The sequence below is a fragment of the Mchenga conophoros genome, linkage group LG18, assembly GCF_057382185.1.
Source record: "Mchenga conophoros isolate Kocher_MC1m ecotype Shallow Benthic linkage group LG18, M_conophoros_male_GT1.1, whole genome shotgun sequence".
In the NCBI taxonomy this organism is placed as follows: domain Eukaryota; kingdom Metazoa; phylum Chordata; class Actinopteri; order Cichliformes; family Cichlidae; genus Mchenga; species Mchenga conophoros.
Genome location: NC_140543.1, coordinates 7,166,247 through 7,181,550, shown reverse-complemented (window position 1 = coordinate 7,181,550; position 15,304 = coordinate 7,166,247). Strand labels below are relative to the sequence as shown.

Below are 15,304 nucleotides of genomic sequence, written 5' to 3'. Positions count from 1 at the left end.
TAGTCCAAAAAGGAGCAATCTGCTGAATATATAAGAGGGATGATTGTAATATCTCAAACATGGCCACTCTAAAGTGCAAATCATTTGGCTTTTGCTTTGCAAATTGGCTTTTAACAGCATACACATATAACAAAGGAAAAGCAAAAGTGAAAGCACTCTCAAGGATCATATATCATGAAAAAAAGACGCAAGTTTGATGTAAATATCCCTCATTTCCTAAACGCCTGGTCTCAAATCACACAACGCCCTTCTTGACAAACCAGCAGACGTCCTCCCATCTTTACAGAGTATAGCCTGTTATGACTTTAAATACATTAAAAAAAATGATGACGATAATAATGTCAGTAGTTTCTATCCATCTACCAGTCTCTAATGGATTTTCACCTACGACTATTCCCACTGGACTAAAACGATAATATCACTTGAAATAACATGTTCTTTCAGATAATTAGCCTTTTTATTATTGTTTGTTTGCAGCTTCAAACCTGAAAAAAAAAACACATTCTGGAGAGATAAGCATCCCCTCACAACACAGTAGAGCTAGCTGATAAACTATGTCAAATTAGATGGAAGAAAAGGAAAAGACACTTGTTTTTTAATTATTAAAAATCTATTATTAACAGCCATTTAAACTGTGACATCATTCTACTAAATGCTGGAATTATACCATCATGAAATAACATAAGTTATGAACTACCTACAATTGTATCTTTAAACTGAATTAACAACAAAAACATGGAAATTTTAATATATTGAAGAACACTAGCTCTCTGGACCTCTGATAGCATCCTATAGAGGTATCCCAGCAATTTCTATGGGTTAAACATTTTTTCTTCTAACATTTCCATTATGGTCTTTGTTTATGGGTTAATTATAGTGAAATAAGTATTTGAGGGACTTGGGTACATGGCTGTGAACTGCTTCACTGTAGCTGATATGTTAGTTTCAGGCTTGAAACTTGAAACAAAAGCAGAAATTTTTATTTCCTGATGGCAGTTAGACCACCACAACCAGCTGCTACATGTACACACTTTAAAATGTATCTTGTGGGTTGACTTTGCTTTTAACAACTTGTTTTAATTTGGTAAAGTGCCACAAATTCTAAACAATTACTTAGCATGTATTAACAGAAGTGTTTTTATGAGAAAAGGACATAAAAGTTGTTTTATAAGTCTGAACATTAAACAAATATTAGATCTGTGTTCTGTATTTCCAAAAATAAAATAATTTATGTGGGCCCGCTGCAGAATTTCAGCCAATTTCTGTTCAATGGGATTAGTAATAGGAAGTGGAACAGCTCTTTTAGAGCGTCTCTGGTTTTACTTTGAAACTACAAACCGGAAGTGTATGCTTGCGTTTGTTTTGCTTGACGCCTGAGTTGCTTGAGGAAGTCAAAGCGATATGAACCAGTGTGACAATATCATAAAATGTTCACTGTTAAACAATTATATGTCTGTCTTAATCTGATAAACCCATCCGTGATCAACGAGGGTTTAATTATGGGTGGTTACATGAAACTTTAACAGGAGCAACAAGCGAGCACTGAACGCTTGTGGCTACAGCGGAGGTTCACATAAACCAGCAGTTGTCGCTTCTCTCGATCAGGAAGAGGGGATTTAAACAGCTAACCGTTAAAAGTTAAACGGCGAAGTCCTGGTTGGGATATTTGTGCCGTTGTAACACGGTTGCTTAAACATCTTAAACAAACAGCAGAGCCAATCTGCGTTCACTTCTTCTGCCGAACATTTGAACCCTAGTCGTGGATTTGGCAGGTTACCAACGGAAATTAGCATTTTTATCCACCGAGCTAGTTTCGCCCGAAACCCCGTTTCAGTAGTGATAGCTGTCAATCAGCCGATTTGGCCGATAAACACAGCGAAGTATACTCGCCGTCAGACCCGGTTCGTGAACACGGATGAATGACCTGCGCGTTTAAATACTGGACGAACATAACGTTATTTCCTGTAATCAACTAATTAACCCTGTGGTATATTTTCACTACCCAATAAAAATGTAGAACCGCCATGAAGGAAAACAAAAAAACATGAAACAACAACAACAAATGCACATCATTTTAGTATAGAACTCGATTTAAATTAGTGGACACTTTGCACGAGCCCTTACGTTAATACGTGTTTTTGGAGGTGGGACTAACGGGAGAAGTGGGGGTCAAGAGAATGACGGGAAACTTACCTGAGAGTTTGGGAGACCGTGGGTGCCTGACGTGCGGGATGTCGTCGGGGAGATGTCGGTCAGCGGGACGGAGCGGCAGCGGCGTCCTGGACCGGAGCCGCCATGTTCATCTGGCTCAGAGGCTCCTCGGCTCGGCTGTTTATCTTTACCAGTAGACCCCCCTCCTCCGTCTCCACCGCCACCACCCCCACCTCCACTCATCTCATTACCACACGGCAGAGCTGGGTGTCTCTGCAGTTCGCCCTTTTTCAGCCTCACTCGTGCACGCAAACTCCCGTCAGCTAGTTATTCAAAGGGAAAACTGAACTAAAAGCCCTGAATGCAATTTTTATTTCTATTTTATTTGTGAGATAGTTTGTGACTTTTTGTTTTGTCAGTTCTGACTGCGATAAAAGAAAAGTAAACCACCAAAATAAGACACCCATATAAAGTCCCTTTTTTCTTTTTCGTTATGGGAACATTCACATTTATAGAACAAATGGTGAACGACGTATGATACTTTTAAAAACGCAGTTTCAGCAATATGTTGTATTACGTGTGCATTACAGTTTAACGCAGATGTGCAAATAATTAATTAAGACGTATTTATAAAGCGCATTTAAACAGCTGTATAAGACAACAGAAAGTTAATATAACCTAAATTACAAATTAATATAAAAAATGGGGGTGGCCAAAATATAAAACAAGATAACAACCGGCCGTCACAGTCATAGTCAACAGATTAGGAATTCCACCATCTTTGATGCAACTCAGAAAGTCCCATAATCCTAAAGTTTGAGACCAGAACAGGTGACATGAAGTAAGAGTTCTTGGAATTAAACAGCTGTAGTATTTTAATCTATAATTAGAACTTTGTTGACAGTGACTCACCAGGTATTGCAGTGCGAAATTATGAATAACTTGACTGAAATTTTAAAACTTTGCAAACAATCCAGTGAGCAAGATCGGTTCTTTCTTGCAGGCTGGTTCTGCCCCCCTTGTTTGACACCGCTGCTTCCAGATATAGTATGTAGGGTGTAGTTAGTAACTTACAAAATATTTTCCTGTAGTCTCTTAAATACATGTTCTCCCTTTGCCAATACTTAGTGAATGCCATAAACATGCTCATACAGTTCTAAGATTTAGACGCTCTGACAGTGGCCTATATATGTGAAAGTGTATTTCACAAATTAAACCTACAATTATATTTCTGTCCACAATACACCGTATAGGTGTTAGGTGTCCATCAAATGTCCTGCATTAGTTATGCACTGCAGTTTTTTTTAGTGTAAGGTGAGAGATTTTCAGTAAAGACACAACTGAATCCCAAATGAGCAAAATGTTGAAAAGGGAAACATGGAGGTCCATGTACATAATTCACTCACAGTTTAATTTTAACCTTTTTTTTCACAGTATTCCAACGCATATTTACATATAATATTTTTTTAAAACAAGTTTCTAAAAAACTAGAACAATTATAATGCAAATTATTGTAACTGACCATGGTACGATGAATTTTGCCATAAAATTAAGAGATACTGCCACCTAGCGACTGACTGTGTGTGTGCAGCATTTCCAGTGCAAAGTTTAGAGATTCATTAACATGACTGAAAAGACAGACGGCTTAAAGTTCGCAAAGGGAGAAAACAGCTGGATATAAAATATAAATATATTTCTGTACACATCACTATTTAGATTTCTCATTGTGTCACGGTCAACAGTCTGGGAAAGCACCAAAATGTTTTATTTTCCCCAGTTCCCATTCCCATACACACACTTTATGCTTTATTTGACAAATCTTTCTTAACCGAGTGCCTGCATAAAAAAATTCTATACCCAGAAACAGCTGAACAGTTAAGCAATGAATTTCCTTTTACCCACATGAAACCTTTCTTGAGATATTGCAATAACACACCTGTGATAGGGAAGTGCCAGCCTCATAAATAACAACTCAATGACAAATGTTATGAGATTATTTACTTTCTGGGCTTCATTATATACAAAACTCAGTAAAATAAAGTACAGTACATTCATTTTATACTGTATAAATCCTACTCATCCCACTTACATGACAAGAAAGTATTGTTAAATGGAAGACAATGCTGACAATTATTTTTAAATCAACACAAAAAGCTCACTTTAACAGCCTCAACTCAAAAAAAGAAGACATAGAATCAGTTAAGCAGTTTTAATTAGGGGGGGGAAGTGTTAGGGGATGAGGTTATTCTTCATGCGGCCACAGGCGGCTGACCTTGAGGCAAATTTTAGCCTTGTTTAACTATAACACAGGCTGCAGCTCAGTCCTGGTGAGTCCCTTTGTTTTCTGTGCCTTGTGTGTTTTGAGTTGTGAAATATCTGAAGCAACGGGTGTGACTAATACAACAGATTTTTCCTCTAGAACATTTCTCAATCAGCACTGGTGTACAGCACAAACATAGCGCTGAAAGCAATCATCTCGCATTCAAAAATCATTAGCTGTTGATCTGGAAAATCCCAGCCCAACGCTCCATTTCATCTCACTGTCAGTGGACGTCACAGATTGCTCTTCCATTTGCTGCTCTGTGAAGATTCGTTCACTGCGGGAAAGAAAGGTTTACATTTGTGTCACAGCCAAATTTTCTAAATGACAGCAGCACAGTTATAATTAACCTGCAGTCCTAAAGTATAGTAACTAAAACTACCAACTCACAGTCGTATACCTCTGCTCACCATGCATGTTGAAGTTTACAACCTGTCTATTCAGACTCATCAGTTACAGGACAGAAATTGGTTTCATGAGGTCACAGTTACCTTGAACTTTGACCACTGATTTCTTATCAGTTCATCTAGGAGTCTAAGAGAACACGTATCTCTGATATAATCATGTTCCTCCCTCCCTAGATATTCCTGATATATCACGTTCGAAAGAATAGGATAGATGTGAAGTCACAAAGACTTTGATCTTTGGTCACCAAAATCTAATCAGGCCTTCTTTGAGTCCAAGCAAACCTTTGTACCAAATGAGCAGAAATTTCCCAGCAGCAACAAAGAGCTGCTGCCAGAGCTGAGGCATTAAAAAAAACAACATGGTGAGATACGTCTATTTTGTTGGATCATATTTAAATCATTACAGTATCTGCTGGAACTTATTTGTAAAGGAAGTAAATGAGACCATACCCAGACTGATTCTGCCTTCTTTCTCCAGCTTCTTTAAGTGATGAACCAGGTTCACATTAGCTGCTTGGTGCAGGTGTTTAGGTGTGTCCTGAGAGAAAAGCAACACAAGTTTCAGTGTCATTTTTTTGTGATCCAGCCTCAAAACAGATCAGTCTGTATGGGATCAGGCCAAGGTCAAAGTCAATTGTATAGCACATGCTAAACCACCAGAGCTGAGAAAAGTGCTTCACAGGCAGCCATTAATAAAACAGAAACATTTCAAGAAACCGTTTAATTCTGCATTTAATTCCGAGTTATTATTAATCTCTCTCTTTTTAAGTCTATTTCTTGTAATATTGTTGATCATCTGATTAGCAGAAACAAATGCTCTGCAATGAGTGTGAACATCGACAAGATCAGACAAGTACAGCAGTGCCAGCCCATTTAGAATGTAATCAGAAGGGATTAGATTGCTTCCATGGTCAAAGATGGTAGAATTACTGGTAGAAGTCTACCCAGTCTACCTTTGACAACAAGCTGGAAACAGCATCAAAGGAAAAGAAGGTTTTTCCTGACCTTGTACACAATCTTGACAAGCTCCATGGAACTGAAAGGCTTTCCTGCTCCATCCTGAATGGCTGCCAGGATCTGTTGTTCTCTTTGGTCCCTGTGACTGATGTAGTGTCTGATCTTAGAGCCAGCATCCTGAACCACAGGTCCGTGGCCTGCACAGAGAACAGCAGCAGCAAGCTTTTTCTCCAGTCATCGGAAAGACTTTGTTAAATGAATGCACGTCAGAGAGGCAGAACTCAAAGAAGCACAGCCGGTAGCTCTGAAACAAGTAAAGTCGATCAACGGACAATTTATTGGCAGCTATTTTGAAAATAAGGTAAATATTCACTGGTTTAAAAATAAAAAAAGAATTATTCGAGGCGTTTCGGTGAGTGAATAGGTGCGGATCTTAGAAGTGGAAGTCATAGAGTAACTTATAACAATGTCATGAAACACTCCTCGCAATAAATATGGAAAAACAATTCACCATTATCTAATATAATGGAGACGATGATCTGTGATACAGCATGGTATCTGCAGAATGGTGTATCAAACTAGACTTACCTACATTTTTTTATTAAAATATACATTTCTCACTGGTGTAGTGATGATGTACCACATTGTGTGATTGTGTGCAAACAGGTTGAGGGGGGGGAAAAAAAACATTATCCAGAGGGTTTTTTAAGAAATAAAACAGAGGGCCAAGCATCAGCGTATCCTTGCTCACCAGGGTAGATGAGGTCAGCCTCCGAGTCCAGCAGGATTTGCAGAGATTTCATGTAGTCGTAGAGGTCTTCAAACACGGCCGTGCCCTCGCCCAGGATGCAGTCTCCAGAGAAGATAGCCCGCTCCTCCTCCAGCACCAAGGCCATGTGGTCATCAGTATGGCCCGGAGTGAAAAGCACTCTGGGAAAAAGAAATGGCTCTCTGCTCAATTGTCTGATTGCAGATTCAGACAAAAGCCATGTCAGTGTGCAGAATGATAATAACCATAACTAAAGGAATATTAACAAATTTTATTTTTTGTTGGTACTGCAGCAGATTTCATGATATTGGTTTGTATATTTTCACCCTGAAAAAGTCTTTGAGCTATTGTTCTTCTGTGTATATTATGACAGATGTATTTTTAATGCTCTTTTATAAATTCACAACGTGTAAAAACTGAACTGACTTGAGTGTGGCTCCCTCCGTCTCAACAACATCTCCATCTTTTAGGTAATTGTAGTCTTTGCTTCCTGCTGTCTCTCTTGCTTTGTTGGAGCGAGGCAGTTTGCTGACTCGGACCTCAGAACCTGCAAGATAAAAAAAAACCCTAAGAAATGAATACTGACTCACTGAGTCTCTAAGCCAAAAAAGTACTGGCAGTTTTTGATTCACTAAACTAATAACAGATTTTTCATTAGAAGGTGGCTTTTAGATAGATTTCACGATTACAGTAATGATGAACGGTGAAGTAACCCAACTATACCCACACATTCAGGGGCTCACCAGTTATGTCCCTGCAGATATCTTCTACTCCACCTGTGTGGTCGTGATGCCAGTGTGTGACGATGATCTCCTGGATGCTGGTGCTGAACTGCTTCAGTGCCTGTTTCAGGCTGCTGATGTATTCAGGCACAGCAGGTTCCCCCGTGTCTATCAGCACCCGTCTGGAATATAATTGCTCATTATATATTCACCCAAAGGGTTTTAAAGGTAACTATGCATATTCATATATTCCAACTCTACCGATGAGTACTCCATTGTTCTGTCTTATAGTTGGCTATTGTTTTATAGCTGTTTTATTCACATTACAGAGAACTAAGCGCTCCTTTTCACTGCAAATGTAGTCTACTATTTTTGTTAAATATTACTCCAAACTATTATTATTTATTAGTGTATGAGTATATGCCGAAGAAACAAAAAGACCCTGGCAATTAATTTCACACTTTCAGCTTTGTTCCATCTGTCACCTTTATTATCCAGAAGCGCGAAAATGCTCAAGTTAAAAGATTTTAAATGGAATTTGGCATTAGCGCCCATTTCTACAAGCTAAGACATTGCACGGAAAAGGAGTGTCAAGTTTTTGGCCAGCTAGTCCCTTTCAAATACACATGAGCTAAACAGACAACACATTTACTCATGTTTCCTTTTGGGAAAATGATAAACGTCACTACTGGGACTAGAGTCACCTTTTGCCCGTGCCGACCAGGTAAGTGTTGGTTCCCTGCAGAGTCATCGGTCCCGGGTTACAGCCCAAAACCCGAACCACTCTAGCAGACAACTGCTCTATGCGAGGAATAATGGCGCTCATAGCTCCAGCTGGTGTGAAGTTATCATCAGTACAAAATAACAAAACATACAGAAGTAAAAGTTCAGGAGAATCTCATACAGGATATAAAACTTGTTTACTTCCTGTACGTACTAAGGAAGATTTCAAAATAAAAGTCTTGAGCTCGCTCATCCGCGTCAGTGTTTTGACACGATCCTCTATCACCCATTTTAAATGTGTCACTTAAAGCTTGCTGTCAGTACTGCTGTGCGTTTTATCTTATGTTCTTTTTCACATTATTATTGTAACTTTATTTCATGCTGTACTTTACAGTATATCTTTTCAATTCGAAACTGACTGGGTAAACCTATCGCATCTTTACATCTCCCACCACATCTGACTGACTCACATTTTCACACGTGTACTTTTGATAGGCATGTGTGGATTGTGGGGAAAAAGGTTTCTGTGGTTTTACTGCTCTTTGTTGTCTTTGTTGTTAATGTCTTTGTCACTACACAGCATTTTCGTGTCACTTTCTTAGATATTTTGCAGGTTAAAACAAGGACCTTCTTTTCTTTGGGTCAGTACTGCTTGAGCCCATTCAACAAACAACCCATGTATATTAGTGCCATATATGAACATAACCCAGTTCTATATAATTCGAATTATTTTATAGGAGAAAAATAATGACAGCTCCAAAAATCCCCGTAAAGACTAAACCGGTCTTTTACAAGCAATAGTACAAACCAAACACTAGATGGGGCCATTGTCCAGTTTGAGTCACCTCATACCCAGGCTGGCACATTGTGAATATATAATTAAAAATCCAAGATTATCAGTGTTTGTCAGACTGAGTATTATTAAGGATAATCACGCTTTGTAACTTTATTAATTTTAACCTCAAATATGACAACTATCTGGTCGAATGGCTAATGTTGCTGTCATTAATCCTGAAAGTTGAACTATGGGCGGTTTCAGGTCAGTCAAAATCATTAAAAACTGTTTGAAACAGGGTAGTTAATGAAGTTTCATATATATATTTGGGAATACATTAAGAAAGTTTTGCAATTGTTTTAAGGGAATTTTGCAGCAGGCCCATGGACTGAACACATAGGATGAGAACAGCTTTACAAAAATATTATTATTATTATTATTATTATTATTATTATTATCATTATTATTTAAACTGCAGCACTAATGCTATGTTTAAATAAAATAAATACTCTGATTTGTAGTCCAGTGGGTTCACGTGTACACAGAGATGTTATGAACTAGCCTTCTCTGAGAAGCTCATTGGTTTATTGGCTCATTTGCTTCGTTTGCTCATTCATTAAAAGTGTGTTCATGTTTGGTAGTTTGTCTATGTAGCAATTTGTGTGCATTAGTCAGTAGAAACCACACATATATATCTTTTACATAAGTACAACAAGCTTGAAAAGACAAGCTAGTGTATTCTAAGAGGAATTATGTCCATTGGATGAGCAGAAGAGTGCTGCTTTAAAAAACAAACAAACATTTGCATGCTGGTAGTATTTGACCACTTCAGGCTTTTATCAGAAACCTTTGAGGACTTTGCTTTGATTCTCCATTGTCTCTTCTTGGAGACAGTAGAGGTGTTCCAGGAATGTCCTACATCAAGCCCTGCTTTGCTCTTTTAAGCCCAAAAAATAAGAAAACTTGCTTATAGGTGCTATAAGACATGATCCTGGAGGCAATTTGGGAATGAAATTCATTATATTTTGTTTGAATAAATGTGATTTGACACTTAGAATTAAGTTAGGTGCTATTCCCACTCTGTACCCATCAATGCCATAATGCCTGACAATGTAATTAAAAGAGTTATTTTGTTCTGCTTTTCATTTCATTTTCTCATTTAATCAGCTGTCCCACTGCCTCGTAGATTTCACCACAATGACGCCCAATCAAAGCAAATGTTCTGAAATCTATGTAACTGTACATCAGCTAGATAGTACAACGGATAACGGTGCTACACAGTATTAGAAGTTAGCCTTACAGAAAGTACTCATTTGCAGAATATTGTTGTTAGTTTTGTTGGATGTCTGAATAAGTGTGCTTTGCTAAGTTTTCTCTTTGGATGATAGTTTAATCTTCAAGATGAGATTAAACGTGCATCTCTCTTTTACAGCCGGGCTGGTGAATTTCATATGAATAGTTTACAGAGTCAACAGTATGTTTGAAGAGTTAGTGCAAAAACATTGCAGAGATAAGTGCGTATGCTTAAAGATGCTACCAAAATCACACATGACACATACTTGGAATCAGTTTTTATCATTTTAAATTCTTAATTAAAGCAGATCTCAAGAGCTTTATCTTTTCATACACTCAGATTAAACATGGTGAGCTATGCATGCTGACAGCCTCTGCTTTGTTTCCTATAATGAGCAGGGGATCTCTTACAGACTAAGATGGAATCAAAAAGTTGTGAGATATGCAGTGCAAGTGGGCGTGATGACAAGCAACTTTCTAAACAGTGGACTGTAATTGGTAAGGACTAGAAAGTACACAGTTTAGCACTAAATGTCAGTTGTAACTCCATAGCTTGTTGGCTTAAGTTGTGAACAGTTTGTAACAATATGTCCACATTCATCATAAGAACAGAGGGGAATCATTTAAAGACTCAAGACTGTGTGTCAGATGGGGACCTTCTTTTTTATTTTTTGTTTTGTTTATTTTTTTAAACATCACATGAAGTTCTTGAGGGAAATTCAGTACAATAGTGAAGTAAAAAATAAATCAGCAAGTTAAAGTTTCACTCAGGTTTCATGCCCCTGGACTAAATCATTCATGTTTAATGATTGACTGATTATTAGGCATCGCTACAAACTTGTGTTGAACTCATGAAGCCAGGATTTTCAAAAAGACAAGGAAAGGTAGAAGGCACCCTTCTTACTCATAAAGGACTAAATGTTCTTTTTCTGAATGTCTTTTAACCCTATAATCTTTAAAGTGCCACATAGATAAACTGAAATAAAGTTTCCTTTGGTGAGAGTGGGTGGAAAATCTTGTTCATTAATCTGTTAAAGTTTTATTGTTTGGGTTTCAGGTCTTTACTGTGTGTTAAATTCAGCTTAGCCGTCAGTGGATTTTTATGGAGGGATATTTTATTTGTGTCTTCTGTAATTTCCTTTTTAACTGACCAACACATTCTTGGCTATTACTATTCTCTTAGTACAGGAAATAAACTCTACACCTCTTCTGTAACCTCCCTCCCACATCACTTTATGAAGGGAAATACAACACATGATTATTTCCAAGGGGCTTTCCATTATGTTGAGGTCATTAGGTATTTTCCTGAGTGCATGACCAGGATTCCTACATGCATTACAACATCAGATTGATGCAGTCAAACGAAGCCAAAAGCAGATCGAGATGCAGCGATAAATCGCCCGATGGACGACTCACACATCCCCCTTAACACCTTGTCTGATATTTGTCTCCCATAAATCATGACCCATAAAATCAGGCATAAAAGAGGGAAGGATTCAGCTCTCTATAATATTTACAGGTGGAATAAGTGGAGGGGAAAGCAGCGAGACATTATTTCCCTAAATGAAATAGACCCTGGCAACTGGGGAATCCAACGGCCCCACCCTCCCCTCTCTCTCTCTCTTTGTAATTACACAACATAATGGTGGTGCAGTCGGCCCGTAATCTCCCATTATAATCAGTCTCGGCTGCCTCCACTCGCTCTCCACCATGGTTTCTAATTCAATATAAATGTAAATGACTGGGGGAGAGAAAGAGGGTGGGAGAGGAGCTCAGGAACAGTATAGAGTGTAAATGTGGGAGTCTGATCTCACGACAAATCCGCACTCATCTTTACGAGGAGCTGTGTTCATACTTGTAATAATTTATACAAACTGGGTATTGAGTGAGAGGCCCGCAGACTGCTCCTGTGGTCTAAAGCAGACAGTGGGTTGTCATGGCATCTTAATTTGAAAGCTTAATGAGTAAAACTTCAGTGGACTGACACATTAAAGATCCAGATCCTATCATGGAGACGATTTTGGTTTTAAATGTCCATTTTTATGGACTGGTAGTTTTTGACTAAAGTTTTTGTTCTGTTTCATCTTCAGAGGCTCAAAATTAACTGGTCAAGCTAGCATTATGTTAAATATAAGGGTTGCTTTTGCAGTACGCTTTGTGTCAGTACCCATTCGCACTGTGAAGTCTAATCAGTTTTGCAGCATTTGGCTGAATCTGAGCAGAGAGAATAACCCTGTGCACTCCAGAGTTCATCCTACTGCTTCTATCAGCAGTGACATCATTGACCCATGGGCTGATTCCACATCCATGTCACATTACCTCCGTGTTGTCCGACAGATAATGTTTTATACTTTTTCTTTATCATAGTTTTCTCTTCCTTATATTCTGGTGCAAGTTGATCTTGGCTTTATTTGTCCAAATAATGTTTGTTGTTGTCTGTAACTGTAGGTGGTTTGCACCTTGTTGTAGACCCTCTTTACCTCCACTGGTGACAATGACACGCCTACCTTTTTGAGAGTGTTCTTGGCTTTGTTGGATGTTGTGAAGCTGTTTTTCTTAACCACTTAAATTACTATTTCATCGTGCACTTCTGTTATCTTCTATGGTCTTTCACGCCTTTGTGTGTCAGCCAGTGCATTACTTCTTTTTACAAATACAGCAGATTACTGATTTTGGTCACTCCTAAAGTCTCTCCTACCTCTCTAGTAGGTTTAATTTCATTTCTTCAGCCTAATGATGGCTTACCTCATTTGCACTGGCATCTCTTCGGACCTCATATTCAGCTCTTTTGAATTAACTTCAGATATTATCTGTTTCATTTGTCATGAAATAACAAGGGAACAGGCCTCACCTGGCCATGATACTGTCAGTCAGTTGTCCAATTAATTTTGAGCCTCTGAAAATAGGAGACTATGAATAAAAATGGATGTAAATGCTAGACAGTTGAGCCGTTGTTTTGTAAAATCCCTTGAATTAAAGCTGAAAGTCTGCACTTTAGTCGCATATTGTTTGATTTAGAATCTACTCTTGTAATGCGCAGAGGCAAAAGTAGAAAAACTGTGTCTTTTAAAAACTAAGATCAGAGGGGAAATTGCCATTATTCTCACAGCCCTGTGCAATTACAAAAACAACATCTGTTTACTCTTACATTATTACAACATTATAATAACTGCCATTTCCCATAGGCTTATTATGTGTTACTACTGAGAAAAGAAAATGACTTGAGGAATTTCAGACAGCAATCTCTTCTCCATATTTAATTCATATAATATATCTCTTTGGAATGAAACCCCTCATCTGTCACATAGGCTTTGACAAAAGATGATATCGAGTTAATATAAAATTCACCTAATATAAAAGATCCCACCGAACATGGCACCTCTGATACCTGCAAAGTAAGTGTGAAAAATCTAGTCGCAGCTTCAGTCTGCAATGAGAAATGAGGCAATATGTTACTAAACTGTATCGCAATTCATAATTCAAAATGCTGCGTAATTAACTTTCTCCTCTGGAGCCTTAATGTGATACCAAATTAAAGTAGTAGAGAGGGAGAGATGAATGAGATAGAGAGGAGAAAGGAGATGGTAGAGAAAACATACCGTGGTAAAGAGAGGTTATAGAAGTGGGGAAGAAAGGAGAAGCATGTCTCCTTTAAAGCCTTTTATTTTCATAGTGTAATATTAACTTTTACTGTTGTAGATGATTTCTGAGGATGCAGCAATGAAATCTCTGCCATCGCAGAGAAGGCTGAGATAGGATAGACACTTTCTCATCTCTATACACCAGGCTGATTCCTGCCTCTTGGCATAGCTGACAGATTTCTTTCACAAAAATCGTTAGTGAAAGGAGACTATGTCCCATTAATGTAAACTGCAGATGGCAGTTACTGCATTTGAATAATTTTGTGCTGTTTAATTTAAAGATTTTTAATAGTTTTCATTTAATTTTACTAAGCGAATCATAGATTAAGTCATAGATTTAAAAAAAATAAAATAAAATAAAATAAAATAAATGAAGAGTTGCGACCATGATGTCATTGCTTTGCAGCGTTCTGAAGCCTGGTGCTGAGTTTTTGGCCGTTTTTGGTCTCGTTTTTGTTTTTAATTCAGGACACATCTCCTTACACTTTAGGAGCTTAAAATTAGCAACTGATACCAGGTAAGTGCATACTGAGGTCATGCATGAATTGAGCAGATTATTTGCTCAGACTGTTGCACAACTTCTCCAACTATTCCAACTTCTCCAGCAAGCAGAGGAGTTTCCCCCCTGCTCACTGGTGGTTTTGCTAAAACAAAAAGGTCACTGACTGATTTCTAGAAGGTTAACTGAAAATTCACACCAGTAACATAAGCATATTGTCTATATTACAACAATTTGCTTACAACTTTTCAAAGTTATTTCTGAGCCAATGAAAACCAGGCCAATAGAAACTGATATGATTGTGATACATCAAAGCAAAACTTTACTGCTTTTGCAAAGTTTGGCATATTAGACAGCTGCCTAGCTGGCGAGCAGTGAGAAATATTTGATTAGATTGTGTGGCACTATGCCTAAACCAGCTAAATCAGTATTATATGTAATGGATCCCAGACTCCAGAATGTTTCAGAACCCCTGCACCAGGCAAATTAAACATAATGCATTTGGTGATATTTATTTTCAATGACATTCTTTAAGTGAAGCTACAGTCGCTGTACAGCTGAGTGGTATCCAGCTGAGTGGTATCTAAGAGTAAGGCAGAAAAAGAGTTTCTAAAATGTGGAAATAAAAAACTACAAATTTGTCCAAGCATGTACGGAACATCTTTAGTGAATATGGATGTAATCTCTTAAAGTAGCATGCTTGTATTAACACCGTTGCGTAGGTGTACAGGTGCAATGTGCAATTCAATGTGTTTGAATATTCAGTAACACCTGTAAGTATGTACGCGTATGCTTGCACATCTACCTAAAATGGAACCAGCATGTTAGTGTCTATGTAAGTGTGTCTGAGTATTGTGTGTGCTCACAGTTGTCAGCATTCAGGCAATGCCTCCAGATGCAACCCAAGGCTGGAGGTGAGAGACAGCTATTCAGCAGCAGACACAAGCTCCCTCCGGACTAAATTAAGGTGACTCTCCACTGACTCACTGTAATCATACAGGCAGAGACCTTAACAGAACATGGGTGGACAATGATGCAGACAAGGAT

At 38.2% G+C, this 15,304-nt stretch overlaps 2 protein-coding genes across 4 annotated transcripts in view; both read right to left on the bottom strand.

Annotated features, from left to right (window-relative positions):
* Positions 1–2,362, bottom strand: part of LOC146553118 (nuclear receptor coactivator 2-like) — a 56,468-nt gene extending 54,106 nt beyond the window's left edge. For 2 of the 3 annotated variants that reach the window (XM_085253711.1, XM_085253710.1), the window contains exon 1: positions 2,194–2,361. The gene's annotated coding sequence lies outside the window, so the exon portion shown is untranslated. Of the gene's footprint in view, positions 1–2,193 lie in introns of all 3 variants that reach the window. The other variant, XM_085253708.1, reaches the window with a different exon arrangement.
* Positions 2,363–3,895: 1,533 nt separating this feature from the next.
* Positions 3,896–8,247, bottom strand: lactb2 (lactamase, beta 2). The gene is made up of 7 exons (XM_085255667.1): positions 8,031–8,247; positions 7,348–7,508; positions 7,031–7,151; positions 6,587–6,765; positions 5,884–6,032; positions 5,329–5,416; positions 3,896–4,748 (listed from the first exon to the last, which is right to left on the bottom strand). Exons 1-7 carry the CDS (start codon positions 8,150–8,152, stop codon positions 4,705–4,707), a joined length of 864 nt encoding a protein of 287 aa, XP_085111793.1. The 5' UTR covers positions 8,153–8,247; the 3' UTR covers positions 3,896–4,704.
* Positions 8,248–15,304: the final 7,057 nt, after the last annotated feature.

What these genes read in the sequence shown, in the direction of transcription:
- lactb2 (XM_085255667.1), bottom strand. Translation starts at nt 8,152, where the DNA reads ATGAGCGCCATTATTCCTCGCATAGAGCAGTTGTCTGCTAGAGTGGTT. An exon ending in TATCTGCAGGGACATAACTG is followed by an intron (nt 7,152 to 7,347) that starts GTGAGCCCCTGA and finishes TTTATCTTGCAG; the next exon opens with GTTCTGAGGTCCGAGTCAGC. An exon ending in GGCTGACCTCATCTACCCTG is followed by an intron (nt 6,033 to 6,586) that starts GTGAGCAAGGAT and finishes TTCTCTGTGCAG; the next exon opens with GCCACGGACCTGTGGTTCAG.